Source organism: Dreissena polymorpha, chromosome 16 (assembly GCF_020536995.1).
Source record: "Dreissena polymorpha isolate Duluth1 chromosome 16, UMN_Dpol_1.0, whole genome shotgun sequence".
In the NCBI taxonomy this organism is placed as follows: Eukaryota; Metazoa; Mollusca; class Bivalvia; order Myida; family Dreissenidae; genus Dreissena; species Dreissena polymorpha.
Genome location: NC_068370.1, coordinates 532,992 through 549,407, shown reverse-complemented (window position 1 = coordinate 549,407; position 16,416 = coordinate 532,992). Strand labels below are relative to the sequence as shown.

Below are 16,416 nucleotides of genomic sequence, written 5' to 3'. Positions count from 1 at the left end.
ATATAGCACGTGCCAACACTTTAAATGTTTAAATATATAATGGTCTGATTTGATTCTTGTGTATGCTATTTTGGACATGTAACCAAGGATATGCCAGATTAAAAAGTCATAAGAATGAAGATTTTCTGTTTAAACAATTCACATCCAATCAAAATGCTTGATTTTTTTATAAATTGAAATACAAACCTTTGTTTCAAGTTCATATCACCCATTGTGTTGTTTTCAGAAGAGCACCATCATCGATATTGATTTGGCGCAGCAACAGCACCAGTCCAGCCCGCATGAGCCTCAGTCAAGGACGAACCTTCCCCTAGCGCCTCCACCTTGACCTACGGCCTCAAAAGGTCAGCTTTGTTGAATGTTTCCATTCGTCTGCAGGAAATTCTGAGCACGTTGAGTTCTCGTGAACTGTTCTCAACAACTGCAATGTCCTTGTTGAGTGAACCACACTCGAGCCCGAGTTAGTTCAGGTTGAGTGCCGGGATAGGAAAAAGTGTTCCAGACACGAGGAGTTATAGCAAAAGTTATGTTAAAGCTAACAATCAGTTCTCACTGTTGGACACCAGAAAGAATATCAAAACAATAAAAATTTGGATAACCTGTACAAGGGCAGTAACGACTTCGTTTTGAACACTCATGGTACATCCCTGGGCATGCCTCAGGCGTGAATTCTGACATCTGAAACGAGGTGCTAAAGGTTAACCCATCAGGGTTTGTTACTTTGCACTCCAAGCCCAATTGACCACACATTGAATTGGCAATAGACAAGGCATAAAAAAATGACAGCAGTTTGGATGTGTCAACCAGTATGCCCTTCGACTCTCAACTCGGCCATAAGCAATATCAATTAGGCTTGCATGTCATCTCAGCTTCTTGAGTATCTGGTATGACCTTAAAGAGTTATTTATACTGTCAAAGTTGGGGCAACAATTCAGCCCAATTCCTAATCTTAAAAAGTCTATTCCAAATTTTTCCATAATTACTGTCTAAAGTTCACAATTGACGGTTGGCTAAAACAATTATTTGATTTTAATAGGTTGTAACATCTATAAGTAGAACGTTAATATTAAATTTACAATAGTAATACACTTTATATTGATAGCACTTATTCTTAATTTTTAGCTCGGCGTTTTCGGAGAAAACTATAGGTATTGTCATAGCCAGCTCGTCGTCCGCCGGCGTCGTGCTAAAACCTTCACATTTTGCTCTAAAATCAAAGTGCTTCCACCTACAACTTTGAAACCTCATATGTAGATGCACCTTGATGAGGTCTACATGTCACACCCATTTTTGGGTCACTAGGTCAAAGGTTAAGGTCACTGTGACCTCTATAAAATAATAATAATTTCTGACAAGCTTTCATTTATTAAAAACTGCACCCTAGCCGAGCTTTTGCACTCGTTATGCGTAGCTCTTGTTAAGTAATTTATTAGCAAAAAGTTGTATTGTGTAACATTTAAAGTGGTATAGTCTCACATTTTTGAAGTTATGTCTGTTTAAAAAAAAGATAATTATGGCAACTTGCTACAACATTTCAAGTGGGTTCACGTTATTCATTTAAACAATGCTATTATGAGTGCTACTTTGCACAAAAATCATTTCGCTATCCTAAATATCAATTATAGAAACAATGTTTTGCATTAAACAAACAGGTGTGTTAAGTAAGGTGTTACAGCATATATACATGTATTCAAGACGTATTCATTTGTTACTAAAAACACTCTATTTTTCTATGTTTAGTTTACTTGCCATTTCCTTTTCAGATTACATTATTATCCAAGAAGAAGAACATTGTTGAAGTAAATGTTGAAAACAGTTCAACCCCCCTTCTCACACAAATACTACAAGTCGCTCGAGACATTCAGCACGCCACCTATGAACATCTCGCACAAAAACAACAAGTCGTTCAAGAAATTCAGCACGCCACCTATGAACATCTCCCACAAATACTACAAGTCGCTCAAGATTCAGCACGCCACCTATGAACATCTCCTACAAATACTACAAGTCGCTCAAGAAATTCAGCACGCCACCTTTGAACATCTCCCACAAATACTACAAGTCGTTCAAGAATTTCAGCACGCCACCTATGAACATCTCCCACAAATACTACAAGTTGCTCAAGAAATTCAGCACGCCATGTATGAACATCTCGCACAAATACTACAAGTTGTTTAAAAATTTGGCAGGCCACGTATGAACATCTCCCAGAAATACTACAAGTCGTTCAAGATTCAGCACGCCACCTATGAACATCTCGCACAAATACTACAAGTCGCTCAAGAAATTCAGCATGCCACCTATGAACATCTCCCACAAATACTACAAGTCGCTCAAGAAATTCAGCACGCCACCTATAAACATCTCCCACAAATACTACAAGTCGCTCAAGAAATTCAGCACGCCACCTATGAACATCTTCCAATACTACAAGTCGCTCAAGAAATTCAGCATGCCACCTATGACCATCTCGCACAAATACTACATGTCTCTCAAGAAATTCAGCACGCCACCTATGAACATCTCCAACAAATACTACAAGTCGCTCAAGAAATTCAGCACGCCACCTATGAACATCTTCCAATACTACAAGTCGCTCAAGAAATTCAGCATGCCACCTATGACCATCTCGCACAAATACTACATGTCGGTCAAGAAATTCTGCACGCCACCTATGAACATCTCCCACAAATACTACAAGTCGCTCAAGAAATTCAGCACGCCACCTATGACCATCTCGCACAAATACTACATGTCGGTCAAGAAATTCTGCACGCCACCTATGAACATCTCCAACAAATACTACATGTCCCTCAAGAAATTCAGCACGCCACCTATGAACATCTCCCACAAATACTACAAGTCGTTCAAGAATTTCAGCACGCCACCTATGAACATCTCCCACAAATACTACAAGTTGCTCAAGAAATTCAGCACGCCACGTATGAACATCTCGCACAAATACTACAAGTTGTTTAAAAAATTTGGCAGGCCACGTATGAACATCTCCCAGAAATACTACAAGTCGCTCAAGATTCAGCACGCCACCTATGAACATCTCGCACAAATACTACAAGTCGCTCAAGAAATTCAGCACGCCACCTATGAAAATCTCCCACAAATACCACAAGTCGTTTAAGAAATTCAGCACGCCACTTATGAACATCTCCCACAAATACTACAAGTCGTTCAAGCAATTCAGCACGCCACCTATGAACATCTCACAAATACTACAAGTCACTCAAGAAATTCAGCACGCCACCTATGAACATCTCCCACAAATAATACAAGTTGTTCAAGACATTCAGCACGCCACGTATGATCATCCCCTTGAAATACTACAAGTCTTCAACAAATTCAGCACGTCACCTATGAACATCTCACAAATACTATAAGTCGCTCAAGAAAATCAGCACTCCAGGTATTAACATCTTGCACAAATACTACAAGTCGCTCAAGCAATTCAGCGTGTCACCTATGAACATCTTGCATGGCGGCTTGGTGAGTCTGACTTCTGTCTTGACAAGTCACTCAAGATAAAATAATCGAATCTAACAGACAGAGCAGGTGCTGAGTGACTCGTCTGTTAACTTGACTGACCTCAATACGTTGCTCTCGAATAATGAGAACCTGACGCACGAGGAACAGTGCTGTCCAACATTCCCAGTTTTTGGTTGGCGACTTCACTGTCGGGACTCACACAATCTCTTCCTATGGCCCTGCTGCAGCAGCAGCAATAAAAACAGGTAGTATTAGCTGCGCTCTGGGAAAACAGGGCTAAAGTGTTGTCCCAGATAAGCGTGTTAAGTCTGCCCAGGCTTATTAGTGACCACGTGTTCTGAATATGCCTTTAAAACAAAAAATTCCATTAAAGCGGAAAGTGTCGTGGCTGTTTGTGCAGACAGCACAGTCTAATCTGGAACGACTCTTTTTTTTAACTGGTCAAACTGAGTCAATAAATACTTATAAGTGTTGATTTGATATCAGTGTTAATCATAAAAAGGTCAGGGCATATTTTCATACATTTTTTTGCCAAAATTCAGCCTCTAAACCAAAAGTTGTTTCTTTGTTTTCACTTGTATATTACAAATAATCCCCTTTCATAAATTAAACATGATACTTATTAAACGTTGTTTAAGATAAGTTAAACAATTATTGAAATGCAGTAAACATTCTATGAAATAATTATCTGCATTTTTTTTGAATAAGAATATCTATAAACTACAATTTACCACCTTTCCAGGTTTTCAGTATACAGATATGCAACTGGAGTGATGATATGCCCTGAAGATATTTATTAATTATACCCCCTGTTAATTGGGGTATAAAGGAATCCCCTTGGACGGACGTCTATCTGTCTGTCTTTCCATCTGTCTGTGGGCGTTCACTTAACGATTCAACGTTCAGCTTTCAAACTTTCAGCTATTGTTCCTTCTCATATGAGGTTGTGTATATACATTGTATCATTCTACACTAAAAATTACAAAACTGAGACATTCTATAACATCATGCTACATATTCTGACTTGCGGCATTGGGGGATATTCTACGTCACAATTGTTACAAATTCGTGTTTGACTAGACTGCAATTACACTTTTTTATAGATGATTAAGCATTTTCAGTAATATGTAAATTACAATTTATTTTAATACGATTAGAAGATGTTGTTTTCTTTTAACAATTTTGAAAAAGCCATATTTTGGGATTGTGTCATCCACATAACTTGTTAATTGAATGGTCATGAAAAAAATTATATGACCATTCTCTCTCTTATTCTGGTACGGCAGTTATCATTTGCCGGCATCAGTATATGCGCTTAAATAAGCCAGGAACAGAATAGCTAACTGACCCCATTACTGTGACTGAAATGTATTTTTATGTGTAGGGGTCTATAAAAAACTGATAACATTACTGGAATCTAATTTTTCTAGTTCCTACAGGATCCCATACAATCACAGTTTGGTACTCAGCTGAATTACAGGCTCTCTGGTGAGCTGGAGCTGGTCGCCCAAGGACAATTCCTGAGTATAGGCGTCGAGCTCTTGGGCCAGGAATTCGGGGCAAAGCTCAACGAGTCCTACCCCCAGGGTACAGCCACTCTAACCTTGGGGCTCCACACTTCCCTGCTCAGGGGCAGAGATTATCTCATCTACAAGGTAGGTTGTAATGCAAAAAGTTTCACAGTCATTCAAATAATTTTTGGTAGACTACGGATATTATGATTGATGTTTCCATTATATGAGGTAAGGAGGGTATAACGATTTACCCTTATTCGTGATTTTGTCCATCCTTTCATCCGTTCTTTTATCCCAAACTCTTGTGTGGCCACCCTAACTAAAAACGTATTGTGCTAAAGTTATTCAATCTTTGCATTTATTTAACAATGCATGTGAACTTGTGAAAGTTCATATTTTTCTTAGATTTTTCTGACATAGTTGGAGAGATAACCCCCTTTTTTAAATCGTGTAGCGGTTAACTTAAACTTTTCGCTACTAGAGGCCTGAAACTTTAGATGAATTTTGGAAACTTTGGAATCCACAGTCCATCCGTTGGTGACGTGTTTGTGTTCGTCTGTCAACGTTTTCGTTAAAGGACATTTCCTCCTGAACCACTGAACTTAATTTAATGAAACCTCACAGGAATGTTCCTTGGGTGTTCAATTTATTCATCTTTTTATGCCCCCTTTCGAAGAAAAGGGGTATATAGGTTTAGCACTGTCCGTCTGTCCGTCTGTTTGTCACACTTTTCCTGTCCGCTCTCTAATTTATATAGTTTTCATCCGATCTTTACCAAACTTGGTCAGAAGTTGTATCTAGACAATATCTAGGCCAAGTTCGAATATGGGTCATGCAGGGTCAAAAACTAGGTCACGGTGTCGAAAAAACAAATTCAAGAAAGTAATAAGCTTTAAATGGACATAATTATCTGACCTGCCAATTTATATATTTTTGTTAAATAAATCAAAGCGGCGCAAACACATGGTGGTAAAAGGTCAAGGTCATTCTTCAAGGTCTAAGGTCAAACAAACAAATCCAAGGGAAGTAATAAGGTTTAAAGGGAGATAATTATTCAATATTGAACATAGCAACTTGATATTTGGCATACATGTGTATCTCATGGAGCTGCACATTTTGAGTGGTGAATCTACAGTCAAGGTAATGGCTTTTAATTATTTGCTGCTAAAAATAGAGATTTGTTAGAGACAATTATTTTAAAGGGAAGTAATTTATATAATTGTAAATGTCAGATTATATATTTCCTTACCAACAATTTAAGTTCTTTTCACAGTTACTGTACAGATTTTTTATTTTGATTATTTATAACTCAAATGATTGATTTGTCAAAGTTTTTTTTAAATGATATAATTATCATGTCTTTCCTGAACGTATGTGTGAATGGTATGGTTCATTACATACCTGTGGACTTATGTCCATAGATACATGATGAACTCTGGCTATGGTCTCTTTGATAAAACACAGCCTTGGTTGTCAGTGATGTCTGACTTGGTCATATGTGGCAGCCTACAGACCCCCCCACCCCCCCGGTTGGATTGGACAAAATCCAAGGGAAGTAAAAAGCCATAAAGGGATATGATTTCTATACCTGCCAAATGATAAATATAAATTTTATTTCAAAGCAGCGCAGTAGGCAGCATTGTGTTTCTGACGAACACATCTCTTGTTTGAAACTGCATAGCCAAGAGATTTAATGTTTGTTGTGCAACAGTGTAAAGTGAGTCATCAACAAATGTTTCCAAATAATGTGTTTTGGTCAAAACTGGCTTACCCCCAGGATTTCCCAGTTTTACAAGGATTTTATATTTGATATGGAGCATAATGTAGAGGTCCTCTACACAGTTTGTTTTATTAATAAACTTGGTCCTAGTGATCATTGACTGATCCTGGTAAAACCTTCATAAAAACATTGTGTTAACAGCAAAGCCCCTATGGTTCATATTTGGTCCATGTAAATGATGACATTTCTGAATTCATTGAATATAATTTTGGGATTTGTTAAGATATTTCTATATGTTTATAGGGTCCTTATCCTCACAAGTTCAGGCCCAGGAAACCATGCTTCTCAACTGCACCCAGCCACTACATCTCAACAGTAATAGTTTGTTTCACCACTTTTAGAATGGGGCTTGGACTCTTTGTATTTCGAACAAGAACTATCTTTCAAAAAGATATACGGCGTTGATTGTGGTTGTGGTTGATAAAAGATAAAGAGTTATATTAATGAGACAGCAAATTCCTTTTTCTAAGCAGTTCTTAGCAGCATCACATGCAAATCAATAACCTTGCGCCAGATTTTGTGGCTTACTTTGCATTATTAGATATTGTTGACCATATATCCATAGTTTAAACCTATTTATTTTAGCTTGATTGCATCAAAAGCCTTAGGCTTATAAAAGCTCTCGATTCTATTGATAAAGAACAAAAATATACAAGAAGAATATAAATTAAATGATGATATACGAGTATATGGCCAAACACGGATCAACCGTACAAATTTGAAATATTAATACGCGCATTCTTCGAACAGACATGTATTGTTGTAGTGGTTTTTCGGACATAGTTATTTGATTCGATTGTTAATAGTATTGGAATCATTGTGCTCATGCTTAGTAAATTGGTTGCTATGGTGGAACAAATCTTATTAAATTAATCAAAACTAGTACATATCATGGAATTATTGAAAAACAATCCTTTATTGACATACCATAATTATATAACGCGAATATCTGCAATGAAGATATTTCCGGTCATGTTCACCGGGTTAACGCGATAGAGTTTATATAATGAGTCTTGGACTGACCGCGAACTGAACTTTATACCTTGTGAGATGGAATGCAATGCGTTAAAGTGAGGTCACGATTTCACTGCTGGAATGACGGTTTGTTTACAGCTTAAAACTTTTTCATATTATTTTTGCTGTTTCGAAAACAATTTAACATATTTTGGTCAAAGCAAATATCAGGATATGGAACAACAATATTTATATGATCTAAAATATACGTGATCACAGAATGCAATACGGTAGTAATAACTAAATATGAGAACGCAGCCTTTAAAAAAAACAAATGCTATGGGGCTGACAATCCTCTGGAAATAAAAGGTGCACGCACAAACCGTATTGATGTCAAGAGTTGAATGTAAAACTGTTCTATTTATCAAGCCTTTTCATTAGAGATACAGTTGTTTCATGCTGAACAGGCAGTAAAACAGTGTTAAAAAGACGCGGACATGTTTTCAATGTTTTGGTTGTATGCTGAAATCAGCCAATAGAATAAATGAAGTGTATTCATTTGTGTCTAGCCGCGGTCAGGTCAGGTAAGGTCAAAAGTGACGTTAAACAGCTACGCCAAAAAAACTGTGTTGTTATTATCCCCTGCCATAGGCGAAGGGATTGGCGGTGTCAGTCCGTCCGTCTTTCTGTCCGGCCGGCACTTTTATGTCCGGAGCCATATCTTGGAAGTGCTTTGGTGGATTTCATTGAAACTTGGTATGAGTATATATTTGGATAAGATGATGATGCATGCAAAATGGCACTGTACACCATCTGTTAATAATGGAGTTATGGCCCTTTGTATCTTAAAAAAATGCTTTTTAATATAAGCTTAGAGCTTTATCTCCATTAACAGATGAGCCAGAGCCCTAAAACTTGCCATGTTGTTCTCAATCATCTGGGGTTGCTTCACATTCAACACCCATAATCTTAGGTGTTAAGGTAAAGGTCATACATTGAGGTCAAAGGTCACAAATTTGATGAATTATTCATTATTTAGTCATTCCTTTACTATGCATTAAACGAATTCTGTAATAACTTTCCATAGTAAATTGATTCATGAAAAATATGCTATCTGCATTTTATTGTCTGCAAACCCATCACAGGTACAAATGAGTTAAAAACAATAATTGACAAAAGGCACAACAATTCATTTATACCTTTTCTTTTTGTTCTACACCCATCCATAAACAAAATGTATTTGATGGGGGATATCAATTCAACAAATTTGCTTGTTTTAAGTAAAATTGAGAAATAGGTGTTGTGGTTGTTTTTGCTAACAAATACTTTAATATTGAGGATAAAAGTTTGTTCAATATTACATTTACTATGGTTCAACTTGAACTGAAAATGGCATATATTTTTCTTTGTTTTGGAAACCTTCACTTGTTAATTTCAATCTGTCATTTTGGAAAAATGGATATTTTGTTACATTTGGAATGGGACCGAACAACAGCCCAAAATATTAAAAATAAAAAAATAAAACTGAAGTAAGTTCCCTTATCATTGGAAAAGGGATCACTGTGGCAAAGTTGTGAGCACCTGACACAATGTCCTGTCTTAAAATGCCAAGGTAGTCTCTTCTGTATGAAAATCCTGTCTTGGTCGGAAAAATTTCCTTGATTAGCCTGTGCCTGTGCACATGCATTAAGCCAAATTTTCCCTTAATGCGGCTTTTATAAGCCTGAGACTTTTGATGCAATCAAGCTTTTACAAATTGGTTAAACCAAAATGCACACAAAACTGGGTTTCCTGCTCTTCAATAAATTGACACGAATATCTTATTAATTTAAGGGTTAAAAGTGAAACTAGTGCATCTTCGATACAAATGTTAATAAGATAGACAGCTTCACGCTCAACCCTCAAATTATGGGTTATATTGAACATCCAGAGCTTTATTTCAAAAATGTCAATAGCATGCAAATTATATGTAGGTACCAACCAAACTGACTTTTTAACACTTTACCAAAATCACATTCTATATCAAATGTAATGATCGTAATGAAACTGCCATTTCTATATCAAAGGGGTCAATGTTATTTGTGCCTTTGTGTTAGATGGGTGTTATATTTGCGGAGATCTGGATAGCAATATATTTGCGGAGATCTGGATAGCAATTTTAATCACCAATACTGTGATTGTAATTGTAATTATATGTAAATGATAGTAGTAGTATAAGAAGCGTTGTATTGACTGCATCAGGAATGTGCCTTATGGCTATAGCCCCCAGAAGAATTGTTAGTGATATGTGGTACATATTTACACATTTAAAGATCTTTTTCAAGCTTACTTGAGCAGAAAATGCTCTGGTAAGAAATTGTGATAACCCTATGTCAATCAATGTGCTGTGTGCGTGAGGTCAACTTTTGTCATTAACACTCTAGATGCCTAATTTGTTGATCAGATCTTCATGAAACTTGGCCCAAAACTAGGAAACCATGTCATCAGATCAAATCTTTCAAAACCCCATGCCACTATAGGGGCTCAATCTCTATAAAAACTTAGTAAGCATGCTTATCTTGACAATGTCTAAGCCAATTTGGAATTTAGGTCAACTGTTAGAAAAGCCTTCGTAACACTCCAGATGCCACATTTATGACTCAATTTGATGAAAAATGCTTATCTTTCAATTTTCAAGTCTGAGTTTGAATCTATGTCACATGTACCCAAAAACTAGGTCATGAGGTGCAATCTTTCTTCCCACTGAAAATCGATCAAACTTGGTCAGAATGTTGATCTTGAATGCTGCATATTGAAATCACATCATGTGCGTTCAAAAACTGGGTAACTAGGTAAAATGTTCTAAATATCATGTTACCGCTCTAGAGGTTGCATTGACGACTCAATCTTGTTAAAACTTCATCTTTTTTATTTTGTCTAGACCAATTTTAAAATTCGGTCACATCTTTCCATAAACTAGGTCTTTAAGTTAAATCTCAGACCACTCTAGAAGCCACATTTATGACTCAGTCATGTTTAAAATAGGGCATAATGTTTATCTTGACAATATCATCTTATAATCAATGCCATTTTCGAAAATATCTTAAGTGCGGTCAACAACTATGTCAAAAGGGCAAGTCTTCTACCAAAGTTTTAAGTCGAACTAAGTCTTCAGGGCCATCCTGACCCTTTTGTTACAATAAGCAGGATGCAGATATTTTTCAAAAAACGAAATTTTTCATTGTTTTCAATTAAAGAACTTAAAGATTGTATTTAAAGAAAATTGTTACATTTAAGGAATATTGTTTTTTTTTGCTTAGTGTACTTAAAATACTTACATGTGTATCGCATTTAAATTCAGACTAAAATGCATGTTATGTTTTCATTCTATGTTCAAAGATATCTGTCAGTGTTCGAGGGAGAAAGATTGAGATGTTTAAATAGCAAAATATGCACACATTGCTGCTTCAGCCTCAATATGAATTGCAGCGGCAGCAGCAGAAGCAACAGCGCTCACAATTCAATAATAAACAGTTCCATTGACGAGCGCTTTTAAATGTATGAGACTTGAGCATACTCATTATCAAGACCCACCTGTGCTGAATGTTTTCTTTATTCTTTTACTGGGTAATTACAGTTGAGCCTAGCTGTGAGATAAGGCATGTGCCTTAAGTGTTGTCCTTGCAGGCTTATCTGGGAAGACACTTTCTGCTAAAATGGTGTTTTATGCCTCCGGATCGAATATAACCTTGTTTCTAAAATAGCTGCTGTGCGGCTTCAAAGCACAGTAAGGGGCATTGTGTTTCACAATCACAGCTCTTATGTTTGTATAAAGAAAGTCTCTTCTAAGAAAAAATCTAGTTTAGGCGGAGTGTCGTCAGCGATTAGCCTGCAAGGAATTAATAGGCCTATTTGAGACGATACTTTAAACACATACATTTAACCATTTTCACAGAGTGAGGCGCAATTTTGTGAATTGTTATAAATATAACATTGATATGCTGTCCATGTGACCTTTTCATAACTTGATGAGCCCACTATATCTACAAATTGACTGATCAATGTTTATGCCTTGTTATTGTTCCATTCCCTTGTTGCAATAGCACTTTATTGTTTTGCTGTAAGTGCGCTGTCGAGAGGTTTGCACACACTATTGCATCTGCTCTCTATTTCAAAACATCTGATCATCATGAAATATGTTGATAATGATTTTGATCATAATATCTAGACCAAATTTAGTTACCAACCAGATCTCATGTAGCACCTCCAACATATGTTTTTGTTTAATGAAGAAAAATTGACCAAAATAAACGTGTCTGCCATTTCACTCACGATCAATATAACCCAGTCTTCTTAGCAGGTGTATTGTTGGCATTCTTGTTTATTCGATGTATGAACTGTCTGAAAACTGTGTAGATGTGACAAATAGAATGATCTCCTGCTGATGCAACTGAAGTTACATTTGTTTATATTTTATTTCACAGGACAACATGTCAATGAACAAGGCACCTTTCTCTGAAAACCTCGCCGAGCTAATGAACAGTGCAACTGCGCCATATGTGACCCTTCAGAGAATGGAATTCCTAGCCAAATATCTAATCGGTGCCAATCTGGGCTCTAGCAGCAGCCTCAGCCGTGGGGGACAGGTTTATGAAGCAGGGCTCCAGCAGCAGCCTCAGCCGTGGGGGACAGATTTATGAAGCAGGGCTCTAGCAGCAGCCTCAGCCGTGGGGGGACAGGTTTATGAAGCACCCTGAACTTCTCAATCTCACAGCAACAGTAGATCAACATGACCTGACTGGGCTCCAGCAGCAGCCTCAGCCGTTGGGGACAGGTTTATGAAGCAGGGCTCCAGCAGCAGCCTCAGCCGTGGGGGACAGGTTTATGAAGCAGGGCTCCAGCAGCAGCCTCAGCCGTGGGGGACAGGTTTATGAAGCACCCTGAACTTCTCAATCTCACAGCAACAGTAGATCAACATGCCCTGAAAGGTGGGGATAAGAACTAATGATAATTAAATCCCACACACCAAGTTTTGGAGATAGTTTATTGGAGTCAATGTCTGTAAGTTGGTCAGTCAGAGGGGCTTTATGTCTGCATAAAATGTAAACATATTTATATCAAACCAATCTACATTTCTCAAGGGATTTTATTATATCTTCAATTGTGTGAACCCCAAGAAGTGCGGGTTGAGGTATGGTAATCATTTTGTGACAAAGCTCTAACTTATCATTGGCCAAGTCACTCTCTTGCACAATATTAATGTACTGACTCTGTATCTCACCATACATGGGAATTCAGAGGCTGTGTAACTTATATTGTATTCAGAGTTATTAACTAACATTTTGACCACAGAACTTTGTAAATAGCTTTGTTTAAAACAAAGGAAGCATAGAGTCACTAGAATCACTTGAGATAAAAAATTGTCAATGCAGGAACCGTTGTGAATTAGTATGTTTTATTATGACACGTTTACCAGAATATATTTTTCTTTCAGCGGTTCGTGTTCAGTGTCTAACAGTATTCTAATGACCAAGCCACGTCAGCAAAGCAGCAATAACAGCAGTCAAGTAAGTTGTCTTCAACATTTAAGAGTACCAAGGGTCGCAGTCTTTTGCTCAATACGGATTGTTTTAAATAAAACCTAATGTAGTTATTGAAAATATTTGTTGATTTCCGTGTAAGATGGAAATGTTTTATAGCACAATACATCAACACCACAAATGCATATGCATGATAACTAATAGAATTATTAATGCCAAAAATCAAAAGATACATTTCTTTATATTTTTCTTCGAAAAATGTATGAAGAACACATTAAGTTTTTTCAAAATATAGCTGAACAATATGTGTTTCAAAATATATCTAAACATATTGATGTTTTAGACTTCGATTTGATTTATTTTCCCTATGATTTCTCTTCTCCTAAACAGGTCGAGGATCACCCAAAACCCCTTAGTGCCTAGCGATGATTTTTTCTGCTACCAACTTGACCTGGTTATTGTACTCACGTGGGCGTCAGGTTTAAGGTCACATAAGGTTTAATCAGCATATATGGTCATGGTAGTAAGACAATTTAAGATCATAAAGGGACTTGTTTACCAACTCGATGACCAAGTTATTTAATATTGTTCCAAATGTATAAACGAAATGACTGCAATACAGGGCATCATAAGAAAATCTACATACTTTCCCCTTTAAATGTGTAAAATTAACAATAAACAAAATGACTACAAAACAGGCATTTACAAGAACATCTTTGAATATTTTCCTTTAAATATTGCTCAATCTTTCTCAAAATGTATGCAGAAAGAAAAAACTTTGTCTCTATAAAGATTGCTCAATATGTTTTTACTGCAAACGGATTAATTACAGAACAGGAATGTATCTTTTAACATTATCGTTGAAATTTCTCAACCATTTGCAGTTAACAACATGACTGCACAATATGGCATCAATGGCAAAGAAGAAGTGATAAGAGGGGGTTATAACGTGCAAGTCAAGAAGGCGACGTCCATGACGAGACTGGTATGGTTCGCTGTTTTATACTAATTATTACTTTTATTAATTCTGAAATGCCGTAAGAAAGTGATGATCGTTTGTTTCGTATTGATATACACATATATCTCGACTTTACTCTCTACAAATTTGTTTAGCAGGATCTGTAATGTTGTGTACCCGCTAAAACATTTTGTAGCGAGTAGAGATATAGAGCGATTATTAATACAAAATAACGCCTATTACTCAGCCCGGACGCAACCATCTTGACTATCAAGTTATTATCCCCTCTGTTTGATTGTCCCAAATTTATGTCAATCAACTTTCTTAAATTGTGTTGCCTTTCGTGAATCATCAACTATGTATACAACTTTTGTCACAAAAAAGTATATTCAACCTGTGTCTGCGCCACTTGTAAATTGTTTTTATATAAATACTTTGGAGACAATTTGGTCATTACCAACAAATAAAATACTAATTTATAAAATTAAGTCTTGATATCATTGACTGTATGTTAAGTTTTAAGAGGCTTCCAACTCTAGAACATCGTGGACACAAGGCTTTAGATAAGCCTGATTATTTTAGGTGTATGACTTATTAAGGGACTCACACGTGTGACCGGTTGAAAAAGTTGAACCATTTCTGGGAGTCTTGAAGAATGTCAAAGTCAAGCTAGCATTGTCTTCAAAAATGTGTCTTGTTTGACACATTACTGACTTCATTTCCAGAAAACCCTGATTGCAAAATGCAGAGTCTGCTCCGGAAGCAGATTATATCATCTCTATGGTGCAGGACCCTCAGTCTGTGAACACAGGGAACCTTCGGTGAGTTAACGAGTCATGCGCATGCTTTTTGCATGGCCCTAATTTACGTGTTAGGTGGGTAAATGTACATATGTACCATCATATGAACTTGCTTTACTGTGTTTTTTGGTTCATTTTTGTTTGACGTCAGTCGAGTTTTGTGACACAAGAAAAATGTGGGTGCATCCGTGACCATGGTCACCAACATTTTCCTAATTCACCAAAGAGATATGAGTTTTCTTAGAAAAACTCTTGCCCAATGAATGTTTTAGGGGCCATCAGCTAGTAGACCCTTGCCTATTTTCTAGGGATGGCAAAATTATTCGAATATTCGAATATTCGATTGAATGGTCAGCATTCGAATAATAAAAATGATATTCGCATATTCGCATTTTTATCCAAATGTAATTTCACCAATATTTAATGACCTGCAAACCGCTTACTAAAAGCAACCGAAATCACCTGGGAGTAACATGTTTGACGTGACGTTCTTCGTGTCAAACTGATAACGCGGCCCGTATCAGTGTTGATTGCGCAATGCAATATACACGCTCTAAGAAAGGCCCCGACTGTTGTTTGCCAATGGGGTGCCAATTAACGGTTTTAATTGACTTTCGAATAATAATTTAGTTTTGTGATCACAGTATGTACAGCCATTAAAATGTGTGAATTACTCAAATCGCGCGATGCAATATACTTACTATAAGAAATGGCCCGAATTGTTGTTTGTCAATTAGGTACCAATTAAGGGCTTCAATTTACTTGCGAATAATAATTTAGTTTTTGTGATCACAGTTTGAACAGACATTTAAATATGTGAATTACTCAAAAGTAACAGATGATATAAACTAAACAAATATCAAGGAATCATAATTCAAATCTGAAAATGCCACCAGCCCCTTCTGCAGTATGGAATACTTTACGTGGTCTGTGGATAAGAAGACCGCAACGTGTAATGTGTGTAAACATAGTTTTACATATGCGCGGTCTGCTACAAATCTGTGGAATCATTAAAAAATAAAATTCTATGACACGATGTTTTTCATTCTATTTGTGCCCGATCACAGTATCGGTCATAGTATTAGTCGACAGCGATACAATTTTTCGATGGTAACGTTAATAAACAGCTTCGTATTTAGCAAACGGATATAACTTACAAACCAATGGAAATTAACACATAAAAAGGTAAAATCAATCCAGCCGTTTTATGCGAATATTCGAATATTCGATTGAATGAATTTGCGAACATTCGAATACCGATATTGGTATTCGATGCCATCCCTACTATTTTCATTAATCATTAGGTACTACTTTTCCAATGCCAAAAGCGAATTTTTATTAAATCCAATCCCATCGTATGAGTAGATAAAGAGGTTATTTTTCAACTTTA

General features: G+C 36.7%; 2 protein-coding genes across 4 annotated transcripts in view; both read left to right on the top strand.

Annotated features, from left to right (window-relative positions):
* Window positions 1-427: 427 nt before the first annotated feature.
* Window positions 428-16,416, top strand: part of LOC127862371 (uncharacterized) — a 148,402-nt gene continuing 132,413 nt past the window's right edge. For all 3 annotated transcript variants that reach the window (XM_052401462.1, XM_052401461.1, XM_052401463.1), the window contains exons 1-2: window positions 428-884; window positions 1,764-3,746. In XM_052401462.1, coding sequence (XP_052257422.1) covers window positions 2,249-3,139 — 891 coding nt within the window. In that variant the 5' untranslated portion in view covers window positions 428-884; window positions 1,764-2,248 and the 3' untranslated portion in view covers window positions 3,140-3,746. The remainder of the gene's footprint in view (window positions 885-1,763; window positions 3,747-16,416) is intronic.
* Window positions 4,433-16,416, top strand: part of LOC127862702 (uncharacterized) — a 116,124-nt gene continuing 104,140 nt past the window's right edge. The window contains exon 1 of the mRNA XM_052401956.1: window positions 4,433-5,156. The gene's annotated coding sequence lies outside the window, so the exon portion shown is untranslated. The remainder of the gene's footprint in view (window positions 5,157-16,416) is intronic.